An 18,730-nucleotide genomic window follows, 5' to 3' on the forward strand; every position below is an offset into this window, starting at 1 on the left:
TGTACTTCTTTTGTTATCAGTCTAATACACTCCCTGCTCAGTAATCAGAGAGTGAATCACAGATGAGAAAGGGAAAAAGTAGATCGGATGAAGATTACGTTTTTTCTTAAAACAACTCCATTCACTTAAAGTTAGATGTTTTAAACAGCAAATGATTGTTAGATTTATAACAATATCCACAAAGAGCCAAAAGTGGCAAGGTTTTTACACACAGTTAGGTCACTGGAGTGTAACCCTGTTGTTTTAGTGGTGAGTATTTAAAAAGTCAAACTCATATTCTAAATTCATTACACATAAAGTAAAATATTTTATTTTTAATGGCTATGGCTTGCAGCTCACGCAAATCAAAAATTCACTATCTCAAAATATTTGAATACTTCATTTAAGTAAATTACTACTCATACAGCATAAATCTCTCAGTCTTGTTCACAACATGGACCCACAATCATGGGCATGACTTCTGACTTGACAGTTGTCCAAAAATTATAATAAAAAAACGTTATCAATGAAAGGGCTGGATGTTCACAGAAAACTGTATTCAAGCAAAATGATAAAAATTCATAAAGCAAATTCTTGCCTGGAAGGAATAGTGTGGTAGAAGAAAGGGGCACAAGCAACAGGGATGACTGCAGCCTTAAGATTGTCAAGCAAAGCCGATTCAAGACCTTTGGAGAGCTTGCCAAGGAGTAGAGTGAGAAATCAGTGTTAACATGCACAGACATCTTTAGGAAATGCTGTATGTACTATTACACTCCAAGTATCAAGCTACTCCTATTCTAGAGAGAAAATGAACTGGGAAATTGCTCAAACGTTCAAAGATCAAAAAACCGTTTAGATAAAAGTAAATTTTGCATTTAATTTGGAAATCAAGTTCCCAGAGTCTGTATTTCAGACTCTGTGCCAGCTGCCACTGTTCTTATCTTAACTGCTCTTTGTCAGGGTATATTGTTCAGTGACAACCCTGTAAATTTCCATGTAAAATACATCTGTATGAATAAATTGTTTAAATGTCTGTAATAATAAAATAATATAATAAAATAATAAAATCTATCTAACATTACAGTTTTTGCCCGTTACATACTTGCATCATGTGCAAACACTTTCAGATCAGGGGGAACACACTAGTCTACTTTTATATAAACACTGCAGTCTTTGATTTTCATTGTTTATTCAGAAGGCATATTTTTAGGAGACACATTTTCAAACAACTAAAAAAGCAAATAGGCCTACTCAATATTGTACATTGCAGCACTGTACATTGCAGTACCATGAATTCAGATAAAGCAAAAAAAAAAAAAAAACATCATAATACCGTAATAGAAAAAACACTATACTGTAAACACAAAAAATTGTGCATACGTGGGCTCATGGATCCCCCCGTCTGTTGGGGTCTGGCCACAGAACCTTATCGACATCGCAAGCAATGTCTTCTCCCGCTAGGCACCGGGGAAAATATCCTCTTGCATGTCGAAACCATCCATGGATTGCTGTCACCTGAATGTCGCCGCAGGCCTGTTCCATTGCCTGCAGAAGAGGCATGCGGGGATGTGGTTGGCGGTCATATACACGCCATCTCCAACCCGAAAAAAAATTCCTCTATAGGGTTTAAAAATGATGAGTAAAGGGACAAGTATACCACTTTAAATTGATTGTGATTGGAGAACCAGGCCTGGACCAAAGCAGCCCGATGGAAACGGACATTATCCCATATCACCACAAACCTGGGCTGATCTGGTCTGTTCTGTACAACTATATTATGGAGAGCATCTAGAAATGGGAGTATATGTTGGCTATTGTATGGACCTAGTTTTTGATATTTCCCCCGCGCTGCCCTGGTACGTGCACAATTGCCCTTTTGCCAATTACATTATGACCCCGTCGTCTTGTATGCACAGGTCGAATCCAGCTTCATCAATGAAAATGAATTCATGAGGCTGTGCAGCTCCATCCATGGCCAAGATTCTCTATAAAAAAAAGAGAACATATTACTGTACTACAGTGCTACACATACAGAACCCTCACCCCATTACACAGGTACCTGTGTAGCTCTCAGAATGGATCCATGTGGTACTGATATGGGACATATTCAGCTGCTACTGGATTTCACCAATACTATATTGTAAATGTAAAGGACAGTTACTGTACACTTACCTGTACATATTCAGCTCGAAGTCCTTTGACCCTGTCACTGTTCCTCTTAAATGGGACTCTGCTTCATGGTGATGCTGTGTTTTCCCAAGATGCGTCTGATGGTGGTGATGCTCACATGGTTTATGTTGTTGAACACTTGCCTGTCTGCAAGTATTTTCTTTCGTAGCTGGTGGAGACGGATGGCATTGTCTGCCCTCACTAGGTCCACAACGGCAAGTTCCTGCTGTTGTGTTAACAGGCGTTGGCGTCCTCCCCCAGAAGGTCTTCGAGTCATTCTAGAGAAATACAACCACATATTGTCATCGGTTTGCTTATTTTTCTTACAGTACTTTACTGTATATACTGTATCATCCACTGTACAACACTGTACTTTAATATAAGTAATCATGGTATGTTTCACAAAAACTACCACTTTGGCTGCAAAAGGAAAATGTGATATACTGTAGAACAGTGCTATAAAAACCATCTGAGTAGAGTAGAAGGTAGAGAGGTGAAGACATACCTGTTTTTTAGTTGGAATGTTCTTATTACAGATGCCACTGTGAAGCGACTTAGATGTTTGTGGACTCTCTGCCCAGCTTCCCTCATAGTCAGGCCATGGTTGATGACATGGTCCACCAAAGTTGCTCTTATATCATCAGAAATATGGGTCCGTGCATGGCCTATTAGATTAGATTAGATTAGATTAGATTAGATTAGATTAGATTCAACTTTATTGTCATTGCACATAGTTACAAGGCAACGAAATGCAGTTAGCATCCAACCAGAAATATAAGTTAGCAGTGAGGTATAAACATATATACAGATCTATATATACTATACATAAATAATAAAAATAAAGGCTATGTATGAATTGGCTTTACAGAAGAATATACAGGATGTATATATTTAAATGAATATACAGTGTAAAGTGAGCGGAGATGGATGAATTAATTGACTGAATAAGTGTAGATATACAGATATGTCTAAATATAAGTATATGGGATAAAGATATACAGAAACTATATATGGTTGAATTTACAGGAAGTGCAATAGTATGAAAATATATACGAATAAATATGGATAACTTAACAGCTGGGAGGGAATGCAGAGAGAGTATATCTATACACACATATATACATATATCAATATACATATATTAGTGTACTGTCTATGTGCAGATTATACAAGTGAATGTACAGGGAATATTTACAGAAATATTATACAGGGATGTTGGGTTATCAGTGATGATGCCGTGCATGTAAAAGGGTTAGGTGGATGGTGAAGTGTTCAATAAGGTAATCACTGTGGGGTAAAAACTGTTTCTCATCCTGCTGCTCTTGGCTTTTAGGCATCTGAACCTTTTTCCAGAGGGAAGGAGAGAAAACAGTTTATGTGCAGGGTGAGAGGTGTCTTTCACAATGCTACGGGCCCTACGCAGACACCTTTTCTTGTACACCTCCTCAATGCCATGAAGAGGGGTACCAATGATGCGCTGGGCGGTTTTCACCACCCTTTGGATGGATTTACGGTCCGAAACAGAGCAGTTACCGTACCAGACTGTAATGCAGCTGGTTAGGATGCTCTCTACTGCACAACGATAGAAATTGTTTATTATGTCCTTAGAAAGGTGATTCTTCCTCAGTAGTCTCAGGAAGAAGAGACGCTGGGAAGCTTTCTTGAGAAGACTGGAGGTATTAGTGAACCAGGTTAAGTCCTCAGAAATGTGTATCCCCAGGAACTTGAAGGTAGTAACACGTTCGACCATTGTCCTATTGATGTAGATAGGGGTGTGTGTATTACCTCTTCTCCTTCTGAAGTCCACAATGAGCTCCTTGGTCTTACTGGTGTTCAGGAGCAGGTGATTTTCAGAACACCATTCGGCCAAGTGCATTACCTCTGCCCTGTAGTTGGTCTCGTCGTTGTCATTGATGAGGCCAATCACTGTTAGGTCATCAGCAAACTTAATTATGGTATTGGAACCATACATAGGACTGCAGTTATGCGTGTACAGTGAAAACAGGAAGGGGCTCAGTACACAGCCTTGTGGAACGCCGGTGTTTAAAATGATGGTTGAGGAGAGAATGTTATTGGATTTAACATTCTGTGGTCTTTTGGTCAGAAAGTCTAGTATCCAGCTGCATAGAGAGGTGTTGATTCCGAGATCAGCGAGCTTCGTAATCAGCCTGGAGGGGATGACTGTATTGAACGCAGAGCTAAAATCCACAAAAAGCATTCTTGTGTAAGTGTTCTTATTATCCAGGTGAGATAATACCGTGTGTAGTGTTAGGGAGACAGCATCTTCAATGCTCCTATTTTCACGGTAGGCAAACTGATGAGGGTCTAGTGTGGGTGGAAGGCTTTTCTTGAGGTGAGCTAGGACTAATCGCTTGAAGCACTTCATGAGTATGGGTGTGAGTGCAATTGGTCTGTAATCATTAAGGCACATGGGTTTGGAGTGTTTGGGCACAGGTACAATAGAGGTGGATTTAAGGCAAGTCGGCACTGTTGCTTGGGATAAGGACAGATTAAAGATGTCCGTCATGACCTCAGATAGCTGTTCAGCACAGGTTCTGAGCACACGTCCAGGTATTCCATCAGGGCCAGCAGCTTTACGTTTATTTATCCTGCTGAAGGCAGCAAAGACTTCTGCGGTGGAAAGTGAGAGAGGCTGAAAGTTCACAGGTGGTATCGACGTAGTGATTGTTACTGGGTGACTCCAATCAAAACGAGCATAGAAATTATTAAGTTCGTTGAGGAAGGAGACTTCAGTGGATATGAGTGCAGAGTGGGTGGGTTTGTAGTCACTGATCTTCGATCCTCAACTTGTAGCTCCACTTGGCCTTATCAATACCATTTTCAGGTCAGCTCTAGATGCACTATAGGCTTGCGCATCTCCTGATCTAAAGGCAGCATTCCGGGCCTTGAGCAGGAGCCGAACTTCCCTGTTCATCCATGGCTTCTGATTGGGGTATGTTGTAATCTGCTTCACAGTTGTTACACTGTCAGTGGTGGCTTTGATGTGGTCCAAAACAGAAGAAGTGTACAGATTAATGTCCCTGTGAGAGTCAGAAGTACTGTAGCTTGAAAGGCAAACCTACTCCAGTCAGTGTGGTGGAATCGGTCCTGAAGTATAGTGTCAGTCTCTCCAGTCCACACTCTGATGGGTGTAACTGAGGGCTTCACACGTTTGATGAGCGAAGTGTATTTGGGGAGCAAGAACAATGAAAGGTGATCAGACTGTCCCAGGTGGGGGAGGGTTAAAGCTTTGTATGCCTCAGCTATGTTTGTATAGACATGATCCAGAGTTTTGCTTCCTCTAGTATGACAGTCTACATTTTGAAAAAAATTGGGGAGTACTGTTCTCAAGTTGGAGTGATTAAAATCCCCTGCAACAATGAAAGCAGCCTCAGGATAAGCAGTCTGTTGTTTGCTAATAGCTTCATGCAGTTCTTTCATAGCAGTCTTAGCATTAGCATCCGGTGGTATGTATGCAGCAGTTATAACTGTAGTTGTAAACTCCCTCGGTAGATAGAAGGGTCTGCATTTAATCGTTAAAAATTCCACATCAGCAGAACAGTGACTTCCAATGACCGTGCAGTTAGTACACCAGGCTTTGTTTACATAAATACATAAACCTCCACCTTTGGTCTTCCCGGAGCCCTCAGTTGTCCTGTCCGCTCGTAGGATGAAGCGTCCAGTTAGTTCGGTTGCGCTGTCGGGAATGTCGCTGCTTAGCCATGTTTCCGTAAATATTAGAATGTTGCAGTCCGTTAATTTTTTGCTTTTGGCAATATGGAGTCGCAGTTCGTCCATCTTATTTACCAGAGACCTCACATTAGCAAGGAAAATGCTGGGTAAGGAAAGCCGGTGTGGTGTTAGCCTTAGCTTAGCACGTAGCCCTCCTCGCTTCCCCTGCCTTTGTTTACGGTCTCTTCGCCGCCTGCGAGCACTTCCGCCTGGCCGGGGATAGCCCGTAACCTCCGATGGCTTGTAGATCTCAAGAGGAATGAGACGAAAGTCTACTATGCCACTGTTTATTTCTTTCTGTTTATTTATTTCCTGTCTACTATATGAGGTTAAGACAGAAAGCGTCTTGCGTAAATAAACTGAATATGATTAAGTAAATAACTACTAAACTGCAGTTTCTGGAGAGACGCCGAGCCTCGCGTTGCGCACGCGCCGCCATCTTGGTCACACTATTCGACCTCCTCCTCCTCCGCTTCCTCCTCCTCCTCCTCCTCCTCCTCCTCTTCCTCCTCTTCCTATTCCTCCTCTTCCTATTCCTCTTACTCTCCCTCCATCCATGCTTGCAAAGTTCTTGAAATGGCTAAACTGAGGGCTTTTTGTAGTTGGCTAATTGGTGTTCAGTTTTGCAAGTAAGTGCCTTCGGGTGTGTATTTGAGTGGTTGCAATTACCCGATGTGTTTTGTATTTTGGATACATGTGTTTTCCAAATGGCACCCTGAAATTTCATTTTTGAACGAAGTGTCTTATGTATCAAATAGAGTGTAGTATGCAGGACCATGTGTGTTGCATAAAGAAGTAAGTGTGTTGCATAATTGCAACTAGAGTGCAAAGCAGCACTTTTGTTTAAGGCATGGGTACATGTGTTTGAGGTATGGTAACAAAAGCTTCAAGTTGTGTTACTTTAGTCTAAGCATGGGTTTATAGTGTTCAAGCAACGGGCAAAAACTGTAATGAAAAACACAATTATTTATTTGACTTATTGTGCTAATTAAATATTGCATCAATATTGCATTTCTTCTTTAACAAAGTCATTATTATTTTAATATAATTATGACATCATCTCGTCCAAGTACATTTTATTTATTATAGGATTATGTATGAGCTAAAATTGTTTTGTTTTTCTCCACAGGACAGCAAGGAATTACTTTTAAACAGAGTGGACAGGTATTGCTAAACAAATATTTGTCTATACATGACTAGACAAATAGTCTATACTAGACTCATTTGTTAATAAATAATGGTGTAATGTCTTAATAACGACCCCAGATTGCCTCATCTATTCATTCTTGCTTGGAGAACTTATTAATGCTTTAACCTTTTAAATATTTCATTAATATGAGTTTAATTGTGTGTGTGTGTGTGTGTGTGTGTGTGTGTGTGTGTGTGTGTGTGTAGCTCTGAGAAGGACATGAAGGTACATCGAGGTTTCAACATACCTCCAGAGGAGGAGGCATTTCTTTTGGGGTGGAATGAGATGGTTGCTAGTGGGTCTCCTCACGTCCTCCGTGAATGGTAATCGGTTTTATGCCTACATTTATGAGAAATTTAATCGCAAATCCAAGTTTTACCCTAATTTTTGGGTTGTTTACCTGACCGATCTATTTTGTATGAGGATAGTTAAAGGATGATATAGCCTCCAGCCCTGCAGTAGTTGCTGTAAGGCTTTTTCTATTGCCAAGTGAATTTAGACTCTCTGTTCCTGTGGTACCGTAGAAGTTAGACAACTTATGATTTAAAATTTTTAAATTTTAAACATTTAACATTCCATTTTTAAATACATTGAATAAAATCTTAATCAAAAACACAATTATTTATTTGACTTATCGTGCTATTAAAACAGTTTCAGTATTGCATTTCTTCTTTAACAAAGTCATTAATATTTTTATATGATTACGGAATCATATTCTCTAAGTACATTTTATTTATTATAGGATTATGTGTGAGCTGAACATATTAATGGTTTAACCTTTTAAATATTTCATTATTATGAGTTTAATTGTGTGTGTGTGTGTGTGTGTGTGTGTAGCTATACGCAGGACATGACGGTACATCAAGGTTTTGACATACCTCCAGAGGAGGAGGCATTTTTTTTGCAGGGGAAAGAGGCGGTTGCTAATGCACTGCAGGAAATTCTTGACCTTCATATTCCATTGGATCCCTCTAAGGTACAAGTCAAATATCCAGCGTGCCTTGACTGATCCATATGGGACATGACAGACAGATTAAAATCCAGTGCTAAAATGTAAACATCTGGATTCTTTTTTTAATGTGTGTTATTACCCAAGAGGGTCTTTTGAAAACTTACAGGATGTCAATAACCTACAAATATTTCACTGTAGCTAAGAGTCTCATCAAGTCTTCTGTAAATGGTAATCAGTTTTATGCCTTAATTTATGAGAAATTTAATTGCAAATCCAAGTTTAACTTAATTTTTTGGTTGTTTACCTGACTAATCTATTTTGTATGAGGATAGTTAAAGGATGATATAGCCTCCAGCCCTGAAGTGGTTGCTGTAAGGCTTTTTCTATTGTCAAGTGAATTTACACATCTTTCTTCCTGTGGTAGAAGTTAGACAACTTATGATTTTTAACATTGATTTTTGACATTCCATTTTTGAAAACATTGAATAAAATCTTAATTAAAAACACAATTATTTAACAAACTTATTATTTTAATATAATTATGGCATCATCTCGTCTAAGTACATTTTATTAATTATAGGATTATGTATGAGCTGAAATTTCTTTCGTTTTACTCCACAGTACAGCGAGGAATTACTTTCAAACAGAGTAGAAAGGTATTGCTAAACAAATATTTGTCCGTACAGGACTAGACAAATAGTCTATACTAGACTCATTCATTAATAAGTAATTGTTTAATGTCTTAATAACGACTCCTCATTTATTCATTCTTGCTTGGAAAACCTATTAATGCTTTAACCTTTTAAATATTTCATTATTACGACTTTAAATGTGTGTGTGTGTGTAGCTCTGAGAAGGACGTGATGGTACGTCAAGATTTTGACATACCTCCAGAGGAGGAGGCATTTCTTTTGAAGAGGAAAGAGGTGGTTGCTAGTGCACTGCAGAAAGTTCTGAATATTCCATTGGATCTCTCCAAATACAAGGTAGACAAGACAAATATCTAGCGTGCCTTACACATGTAATTATCCCTTTACCATGTCCACATTCAGCACCACCATACCCCTAACTAAAAATGAAATAAATTGAGTTTATTCAACTGTACCCAACTGTTTTTATTAGATTCTCTGTTATAAGCAGCACTTTAACATTTCTTTAACACTGCATACCCCTGCTTTTCACACTCTATAAGGGGTTTGCGACGTGTGGAAAACTGACAGGTAGCATTGATGCTTTCACAAATTGCCTTTATTTACTTTTTATCTTTAAAGGTAAGATAGGTTAGAATTTTTATTTATTATTCCACTTTTTAATAAATTGTTGTAAGTAGTAAAAGTAAGCGTAGAAAGCTTTATAAATAACTTTTATGTCCTACTCTGAGGTAGAAATATTTTAAGTGCTAAATTAACTTTGAGCGCAATTTGAGAGAGATTAGTAAATATCGGCCCTGGTCCAAATGACCCTTTCTTGGATAACAGTATAAAGAAAGAGAGAGAGAGAGAGAGAGAGAGAGAGAGAAATCAGTTAAGAAATTAAGTTGTTGCATTGCCTACCAAATAAAGGTGCATTTTGTGTGTGTGTGTGTGTGTGTGTGTGTGTGTGTGTGTGTGTTTAGGTGCCAACAGTGGCTGTGGTGTGTTCAGGAGGCGGCTCCAGGGCCATGACAGGCACATACGGCTCTCTGAAAGGACTGCAGAGCCTCGGCCTGCTCGATGTCATCACCTACATGACTGCAGTTTCTGGCTCCACCTGGTGGGTGGCTCCACCTGTTGCTGGATTTTATATTGTGTTTCAAGTACATTCCAAAAGTAATCTGATGCTTCCTTTTGTCTTTCTCTTCCTCTGCTTTAGGGCCTTTGCTAGTCTCTTCTCAGATGACTCTTGGTCAAAGAAAAACCTGGACGAAGAGATAGCATCAAAGAAAATAGAGCTGTCTAAAAGCACACGTACTATTTTCTTTTGGAAACTATGGTATTATTACTCTGAGCGGCACAACAGAATGAAAGAAGGCTACCCAGTCTCAATCGTCGATTTATGGGGACTCGTCGTGGAACAGCTTATCTTTGGAGAGGTCTGGTTCCACAGAAATTCATTACCGTCAAAACAGCTTTTGTCAGTCAAATTTAGAAAGGGTTCATCTTTAAAGCTTAAACTCTAAATGAGCATTTCATTGAAGACAGGTTTAACCTGTTAAGCTTATAAAAGACTTTAGACTTAATTGTTAAATACAAATACTGCATTTGGTGTCATAAAAGTACCTAAACAGATTGATAACCATTTCAGTTTCAGATTCAATTTAAATAATTCTGTCACAAGCCAGTTGGATTCATCTTAAATTGCTTTCTTGCCTCTACAGACTTTTATCTTTGCTGTTCTATTTGGATCAAAATTCTCTCATTTGGATTAAGACTGTGTATGACCTCTTCTTTTCTTATTCAGCCTAGTGATTCGTATTTGAAATTATATTTACCTCATTAGATTTTCCTGATTTTGCCTTTAAAATCTGCATTCAGCACATAGTAAAAGTTCTTTTACGTAGTTATCTGTGCAATAGTCGGAAATGCTACTGAAGTGCCAACTTTTGAACACACCGAATTCAATGTATTTTGTTTTGTGATTTATTTTCTCTATTCTACAACAAAAATATTTAAAAATATTTTAAAAATATCCTGGCGATTTCAAAACTATAATAACACATATGACATTAGGTAATTGCATAACAACAACAACAACAGTCAGTGTCATCTCAATATTAACTGTTCAAAGGAGATTATTGAATATAGCATTGTTTTACAGTGTAGAAAGAATTAAAAAATAATGAAAGACTATGGAATTAGAAGGTGTGTCCAAACTTTTGACTAAATATCACTGCAGTCTGCTCAGTATAAAGCAAATATTAGGGTAACAGGTTTATAAGAATATGGGGAAGAATTGCCTACAAAACTCATTTTATATTCTTGCTGTTTAGATGGTTTACACAAGCATGTCAGGCAAATAAATAAATTCGTATCTAACCATTCAATGCCTCTCAGACACTTATGTTTGGTTCTTAAACAATCTAATTTTTGCTAGCTGAAAAAAAATGTAAATTACTTGTTTAGCCATGTTAAGGAGACATTTCTGTGAATTTATTAACTTGAATACAAAAAAAATTATAAAAACATTTAAAAAAAAATTCTGATTCAGAAACATACAAAGACACTCTCTGACCAGAAGATGGCAGTCTTTAAGGGCCAGAACCCTCTTCCGATCTACACAGCAGTGGAGATGGATGATAGTGCCTCAGCTCAGCCTCACCATGGTAAAGACTTTTAAGGAAATGAACCTTTCACGTTATAGTTCAGCCTTCTGTGATCTGAACAATGGAGTCTTTGTTACACTCTGCTTTGAGTGCAATTAAAATCAAGGGTAGTACGATTGTTTATTTTGTATTTTCTCTTTTATTTTGTTGATTTTAGATTGGTGTGAGTTTACTCCATTTGAGGTGGGATTCTTTAAAGATGGAGCATTTGTCTCTGCAAAAGATTTTGGGAGTGAGTTCCACAACGGTCATGTGGTTAAGAATCTGCCAGAAACGCGAATTCCCTTCCTCCTTGGTCAGTTCTGTGTTTTCTGAAGTCTCTGCTTTAAAGTATCCATGAGCAATATTACATGTATACTGTCTAACTCATACTAATTTAACTGTGTGTGTGCGTGTGTGCAAAGGTATTTGGAGCAGTTTTTTCTCTGCTAATCTGTTGGAGCTCTGGACGTATTTTCGCGATTTATTGAAGGAAGGAAATGCAAGTAGGTCCCTTAAATACATCTTCACATCAGCCTTGTTCGTCTTTTTAGTACAGACAGGGTGGTACAGACACACATGTTAAAAAAAACAAAAAATAAATTATCATTAATCTTTGACTTTTCCATAAATTAAAAATAGGGCAACTATAAATCGAGAGATTGAATGAAATTAACAGTGGGTAATAAAAAGAGATTAATCTGTTAATAGACTAATCTAAATTAATAAACACTGCTACATACAATTAACAATGTTCCCATGACAAACTACTTCTTTAGAACTAGATGCTTTTTTTAGCTTAAACATATAATTAATTGTTATCTAAATTACTCAAGTTATAGCTTGTTCTATCATACACCTACAGTAGATGTCAGTTATGCTCAAAGGATTATCAGTTGTTTTAGTAAAGTAAAGTAAAAAAAAACACAAGGAAGTAAAGAGGAAAGGAGGAAAGGAAACAAGGAAGAAAACAAGAGGACAACATTCAATTAAATTATGTACTTGTGCTTGTAACAATGGTCATGATGTAAAGAGCATAACAAAAAAAACTATGAATGAAATATTGTAAGGGGAAACATATTTAATTATTATTATAATTATTATTATTTTTAAAAGTATAATATATTTTCCAGATATTATACTGTATAACAGTTTTATATTATAATTTTTCATTATATTATATTATATTATATTATATTATATTATATTATATTATATTATATTATATTATATTATATTATATTACATTACATTACATTATTGAGGTTTGAACTGCCAGGCAGGAGGTCTAGAGGAAGACAAAAGAGGAGATTTATGGAGAGAGGACATTTCCCCCTTCTCGTCTTACACGCTTACATTTTAATTTTGTTTGCGCCAGCTGCCACTGTGCACATCCATTAAGTTTGTGTAGTTGCACTTTCAAGTAACATGAGATTTTCTTTCTGGCAGATCAAAAGTGTCAATCTATGGGTGATGTGATTCACTGTCGCCCCCTTATCAGCAAGGTCTTTAACTTCCTTAAAGGACTTTTCCGGAACAACACCTCACTAGGTCAGACATATATATATATTTTTTTTTTCATTTGACTTATTTATAAATACATTCATTTTGAATTAATTGTGCATGGTATTATAGTTTTTTGTTTGGTTTATATTGTATTTCTTCTCTGCATTTAAAATCATTGAACATCCATATTCTAGAAATGTACACTGTACTGTACAAATGTACTACTTTATTAGGATCTCCAGTATACCTGCTCATTCATGCAATTACAGAGTTCAATCAGTCAATCATGTCACAGCAAGATGTCATTTCAATTTTAACAGCTTCAATTAAAACTTGTATCAATTATCAAAATGGATAATAAAACAGTGAAACAGTTTCAGTTGTACTGACAGTTCTACAGGTCAGAGAAAAATGAGCAGAATGGTTTATGCTGACATAAATGCAGAAGTGGGTAGAGTAGCCAAAAATGTGCTAAAGTAAGAGTAGCTGTACTTTAAAATAGTATTACTTAAGTAGAAGTAAAAAGTAGTCTTCCAAAATATTATTCAATTAAGAGTATTTGATGAAAAGACTATTCAGGTACTAACTGTTTCAATCACAATGTCGTAATTTTTTTAAATATAATGTATATATACTGTGTACTATATACATACTGTATATATATATATACTGAACAAAAATATAAACGCAACACTTTTGTTTTTGCTCCAATTTTTAATGAGATGAACTCAAAGATCTGAAACATTTTCTACATAAACAAAATAACCATATCTCTCAAATATTGTTCACAAATCTGTCAAAATCCGATACGATGAAGAACTGGAGTCAAGTCGAGACCCCAATGAGGACGACGAGCATGCAGATGAGCTTTCCTGAGACTGTTTCTGACAGTTTGTGCAGAAATCCTTTGGTTATGCACTCGGATTGTTTCAGCAGCTGTCCGAGTGGCTGGTCTCAGACGATCATGGAGGTGAACATGCTGAATGTGGAGGTCCTGGGCTGGTGTGGTTACACGTTGTTTGCGGTTGTGAGGCTGGTTGGATGTACTGCCAAATTCTCTGAAACGCCTTTGGAGACGGCTTATGGTGGAGAAATGAACATTCAATTCACGAGCAACAGCTCTGGAGGACATTCCTGCTGTCAGCATGCCAATTGCACGCTCCCTTAAAACTTGCGACATCTGTGGCATTGTGCTGTGTGATTCAACTGAACCTTTTAAAGTGGCCTTTTACAGGTGGCCAGTCTAAGGCACACCTGTGCAATAATCATGCTGTCTAATCAACATCTTGATATGGCACACCTGTGAGGTGGGATGGATTATCTCGGCAAAGGAGAAGTGCTCACTATCACAGATTTTGACAGATTTGTGAACAATATTTAAAAGATATGGTTATTTTGTGTACGTAGAAAATCTTTGAGTTCATCTCATAAAAAATGGGAGCAAAAACAAAAGTGTTGCGTTTATATTTTTGTTCAGTATATATATATATATATATATATATATATATATATATATATATATATATATATATATATATATATATGAACACAGTATAGTATATTATATGAATAGCTTATATGTATGTTATAGTATAATTATAATAATTATGCCAACATTTCAACATTCAGTGAAACAGCTAAACTTACCGCAACATACACACTGAAGTGTGTTTCTGCTTTGGCAAATAAAGAAGACACCCGCTATGTTACTAGTTTGAGTGTGGTGGTTACATTTGGTTATTGTTACTGCTGCTGATTGGTAAAACAGAGTCATGTGATTATTGTTGCTGCGCCTGATTGGTGAAACAGTCATACGGTAGATCTACAGGCTACATGTGTAGAATAAATGGTTAGAAAAGTAACAAGTCGAGTGTAGGCGAATGTAACGGAGTAAGATTAGTGTTTCTTCTTTACAAATCTACTCAAGGAAAAGTAAAAAGTATATTGCAGTAAAACTACTGAAGTGAAGCCTGTAATAATTCTATAATACTATAGAAGTATTTTTTTTAGAAAGTTACTTGAGTAAATGTAACTTGTTACTACCCACCTCTGTATGAATGCCACAGTAACTCAAATAACAACTTTTGAGCAGTAAAGCATCTTAGAATTCATAACGCATTACATCTTGCGATGGGCAACAACAGCTCAAGAAAACATATCTGACACCAAACTACCTCCCAAATTTAAACAAACCTGATGATGAACCACACTGCTCACTCACCTCTGACCCTTCTCTTATAAACAAGGCAATTTTACCTGCAAGATACAGAAGATGTACTGTACATGTATTCTTAATAATAATGTGTCTAAGCTGTATTTTATTAATGTCATTACATGTAACAAGACTATGCTCTGCTTTGGGTTGCCTTTTTTGTTTTTACTGAACACTCTTTACAGAAACAGACAAAGACACAGACTCTGATGCCGTTCCAAACAAGCTGTCTCCAACGCACTCGTACCTTAACTTGGTGGATTCTGGCCATGCCATTAACATAGCTTTCCCTCCTGTGCTGCGGCCGCACAGACGTGCCGATATCATTCTGTCCCTCAACTACTCCTTGGAAACAGACCATTTACAGGTAAAATAATGAGCAGTAAAGATTAGATTCGATTTGATTAGTTTCAATTAAATTCAACTTTGTCATTTTGTACATAGCCAATGAAATTCTAAGCAGAAGTGCATAAGTGGCCTATTTACAATAAATAATAAATGTAGTAAAACAAGGTAATGTGTTCATATGTACAGGGGTGTGAATGTCACACACACACACAGAACATTTGTGCAAACACAATAGTCATATGTACATATATGAATGTCTGTACAGTATAGTGATCACGGAATAAATGTGGTAGTGAAGTGCAATATAATATACTGTAAATGATTATTATAAAAATAACATAACATATAATAATAACATAAATTATGAATGATGCATAGTGGATAAAGCAGTGTGATATAAAACTAAAATAACAGTGCTAGTGGTTAGGGCTAGTGAAAGAGTGAGTTTAGTGTCGCGGTTAACACGGCATGATGTGTGTGTAACATACAAATGTGTATGTAACAAATAATATTTGAATTTAAATGATCAGCTGTTCAGTCTGGTAAGGTCCAAAGGAAAAAAGGTTTTTCAATATGTTTGTAATAAAATGGGGCACCTGTAGCACCTGCCCGTTGGGAGAGGATTGGGTTGAGAGGTATCTTTAATAATGCCTTTCAATTTTTTAAAAGTGTGTTTGGCTGAAGCTAGCTAGATTCAACATAAAAAACAGTAAAGCTATTCGTTTGCTATGTGTCTATTGTTTCAGGACCTAAAGAAGACTCAGCAATACTGCATTGATCACAAGATACCATTCCCAAAGATAGATCTCAGCAAGTACCCACCTGAGCCCAAAGAGGAAGTGTATGTGTTTATGGATGAGGAGAATCCCGATGCTCCCATGGTGCTCCACTTCCCGCTGGTCAATGTCTCATTTAAAGAATACAAAGAACCAGGTAAATATATAATATTTACAGTACTTGCATTTTGGCTTTAGATCATTAGAGGGTTTCTTGTGTTGTGTTTCTTGTAAATTGCTTGCAAATCCACACATTGGGTTAATTAAAAATAGTACATAATCTCATCATTAAAAAATATATAAAAATAAATCCCCAGATATTCGTATAAAAGTTGATGAGAGAGTATGCTGTCTCTCACACCCAAAACAGCATGGACAATAGTACTCTCTTGGTCTAGATTGTGGCAACAAGCTGAGCTTCCACAGAAAATTTGATGAAGCACCTGTTTTTATTATACTGCTAAACTTACCAGTATACCAGGATAAAGCGCTTTATGACTTTGAAGAATAAAAGCATGAAATATATCATGAAGGGTAACATTTGGCTCATCTACACTTTCATTTGAATCCAAGTGTTTTGTGTCATATATTGGACTGCCCATTACTCCTGGTGAGAAATTAAAAATGCCAGCTGTGGGATCCTACACCAGGAACTTTCTTTTTGCAACATTTTAAATTAATGAAAAGAAGACTGATAATATTAAATATGTGTGTGTTTGTGTGTGTGTGTGTGTGTGTTTGCTCTCACACGACAGGAGTCAAGAGAACAACAGAAGAGGAGCTAAAAGAAGGAGAAATTGATTTAAGCAGTAGTATAAACTCTACATACAACACCTTAAATCTCACATACACTCCTGAAGACTTCCAACATTTGGTGAACCTCACTAAGTACAACATTACCAACAACAAAAAAACTATAATAAATGCACTTAAGACATTTTTAAAATTGGAATAAAATGATCTTGTTTGCAATTGCCTAGATGATAATTATGGAAACTGCAAAGTTAAATAAGGAATGATGGATGAATTTAGGATTGAGTGTATTAGGTGTTAGTTTAAACCACAGCACAGTTAAATTCTTAAATCTGATTACCATAAATTAACCATTAATCGATTTTTATTAATACTAATATGTTACATTCAATAGCTACAGCTGATTCACAGGGATTTTATGGCAGAGGATAATAAGACTATGTAACACTTTTCGCTTTTTGTCTTTTTGGTTGAGGGTAAAGCTCTAATATTACCAATGCATAATTAAATCCTTCATCACAGCACTCCAGTGGCTTATTTTCATGTAAAAGCATGGTCTGTTGTGAGTTTTCCATTACATGTTTTGGGGAATTATTGTGCCTATTATTTGTGTTTGGACCTACAATATGTGGAGATGAGTAAATATTTTCTGTAATGACTTTCTGGAATAAAATGGATCTGATTCTACTACAGTATGTCTTGATCTGATACTGTTTTGCCAGTCAAATGAGTGAATGTAATTCAGTTAATATGCACCTGTCTGCGAAGTGTAAGCGACACATAGGGATCACTTTCCATGTCTTGAGTCAGTGGTGGAAGTGGTGGCATCCGTTGTCTGTCATCACATTTTTATTTTATCCGAAATTTCTCCAAAATGGTTAACAGGAATTTTATTCAATCTTTACAGAACCTTTATAAGGAAGCACTAACTAGGTAACATTACTTTTTCCCTCTACAGCATTAAAATGGAGCCTGTGTAGTTGGCAGGTAAAATGTCTTCTTTGGAAATTTTTTTTTTTTTTTCATTCTTTGATATTTCAATTGATTTATCCATGCCCAAAGCCTTACTGGTCAAAGGCAAACCGTCAGGTTGCTCTTGCAAAAAAATTTAATTGAACATCCCCTGCCTCATGAAAAGCCCAAATCTGCTAATGCACATGAAACAAGGTTTTACAAAAGTGCACCCACACCTTGGTGTGGTTTTATTATCTGAATAAGATTATTTGGACTTTAGTTGGCACTATGAGTATCAGGCTATTCTGTATAAACTTATTAATATGCCTATATGTCTTTCAAGCTTGCAGTCACCTCTTGAATAATATGAAAAAATATTGTTGGTTAAATCAAAATAAATAAAACATAAATAAAAATATTAATAGTTTTAACAAAATCATGTTTCATAATTCTTAGTTCCCTTGCATTTTAAAAAGTAAAGAAGGTGATTGGATGCCTCCTTTAAGCGATTAATTAGGAGGACTTACCAGCAAGCTAGATGACAGTGATCAAATTTTAGAGTCCGTAAGTGCAGGACCTAAAACCTACGGTTACAAAACTCTAAAAGGAAAAACAACATTAAAAGCTAAAGGTATTATGCTAAATTATACAAACTCTGTAATTATCAATCTGAAATCTCTGACAGAGCTGGTGGTCAATCGAGTGAAAAATCCCAATTAATCCGATCAATTTATAACTTTGTACAATCAAATCATGCGAGATAAAAGACGGTTTCATTTGAAGAACCGTTTACAGATTAAATGATTCAGGGTTGTGTACGATAAGCGTGTTTTATTATCTGATTTCACTACTATTCCTTATGGTTATTAAGTTTGTTCAT

At 36.6% G+C, this 18,730-nt stretch overlaps 1 protein-coding gene across 1 annotated transcript; it reads left to right on the top strand.

Moving 5' to 3' along the window:
- Window positions 1-6,372: 6,372 nt before the first annotated feature.
- Window positions 6,373-17,541, top strand: LOC128535722 (cytosolic phospholipase A2 zeta-like; the record flags this gene model as incomplete). Its single annotated transcript, XM_053509767.1, has 13 exons — window positions 6,373-6,447; window positions 7,010-7,044; window positions 8,869-9,007; window positions 9,637-9,773; window positions 9,873-10,092; window positions 11,208-11,322; window positions 11,480-11,617; window positions 11,727-11,807; window positions 12,751-12,852; window positions 14,499-14,519; window positions 15,211-15,386; window positions 16,114-16,300; window positions 16,899-17,541. Coding segments are annotated over 13 exons (1,626 nt in total), but the record flags the coding sequence as incomplete, so codon positions are not given.
- Window positions 17,542-18,730: the final 1,189 nt, after the last annotated feature.

Source organism: Clarias gariepinus, chromosome 13 (genome assembly GCF_024256425.1).
Source record: "Clarias gariepinus isolate MV-2021 ecotype Netherlands chromosome 13, CGAR_prim_01v2, whole genome shotgun sequence".
NCBI classification, from domain to species: domain Eukaryota; kingdom Metazoa; phylum Chordata; class Actinopteri; order Siluriformes; family Clariidae; genus Clarias; species Clarias gariepinus.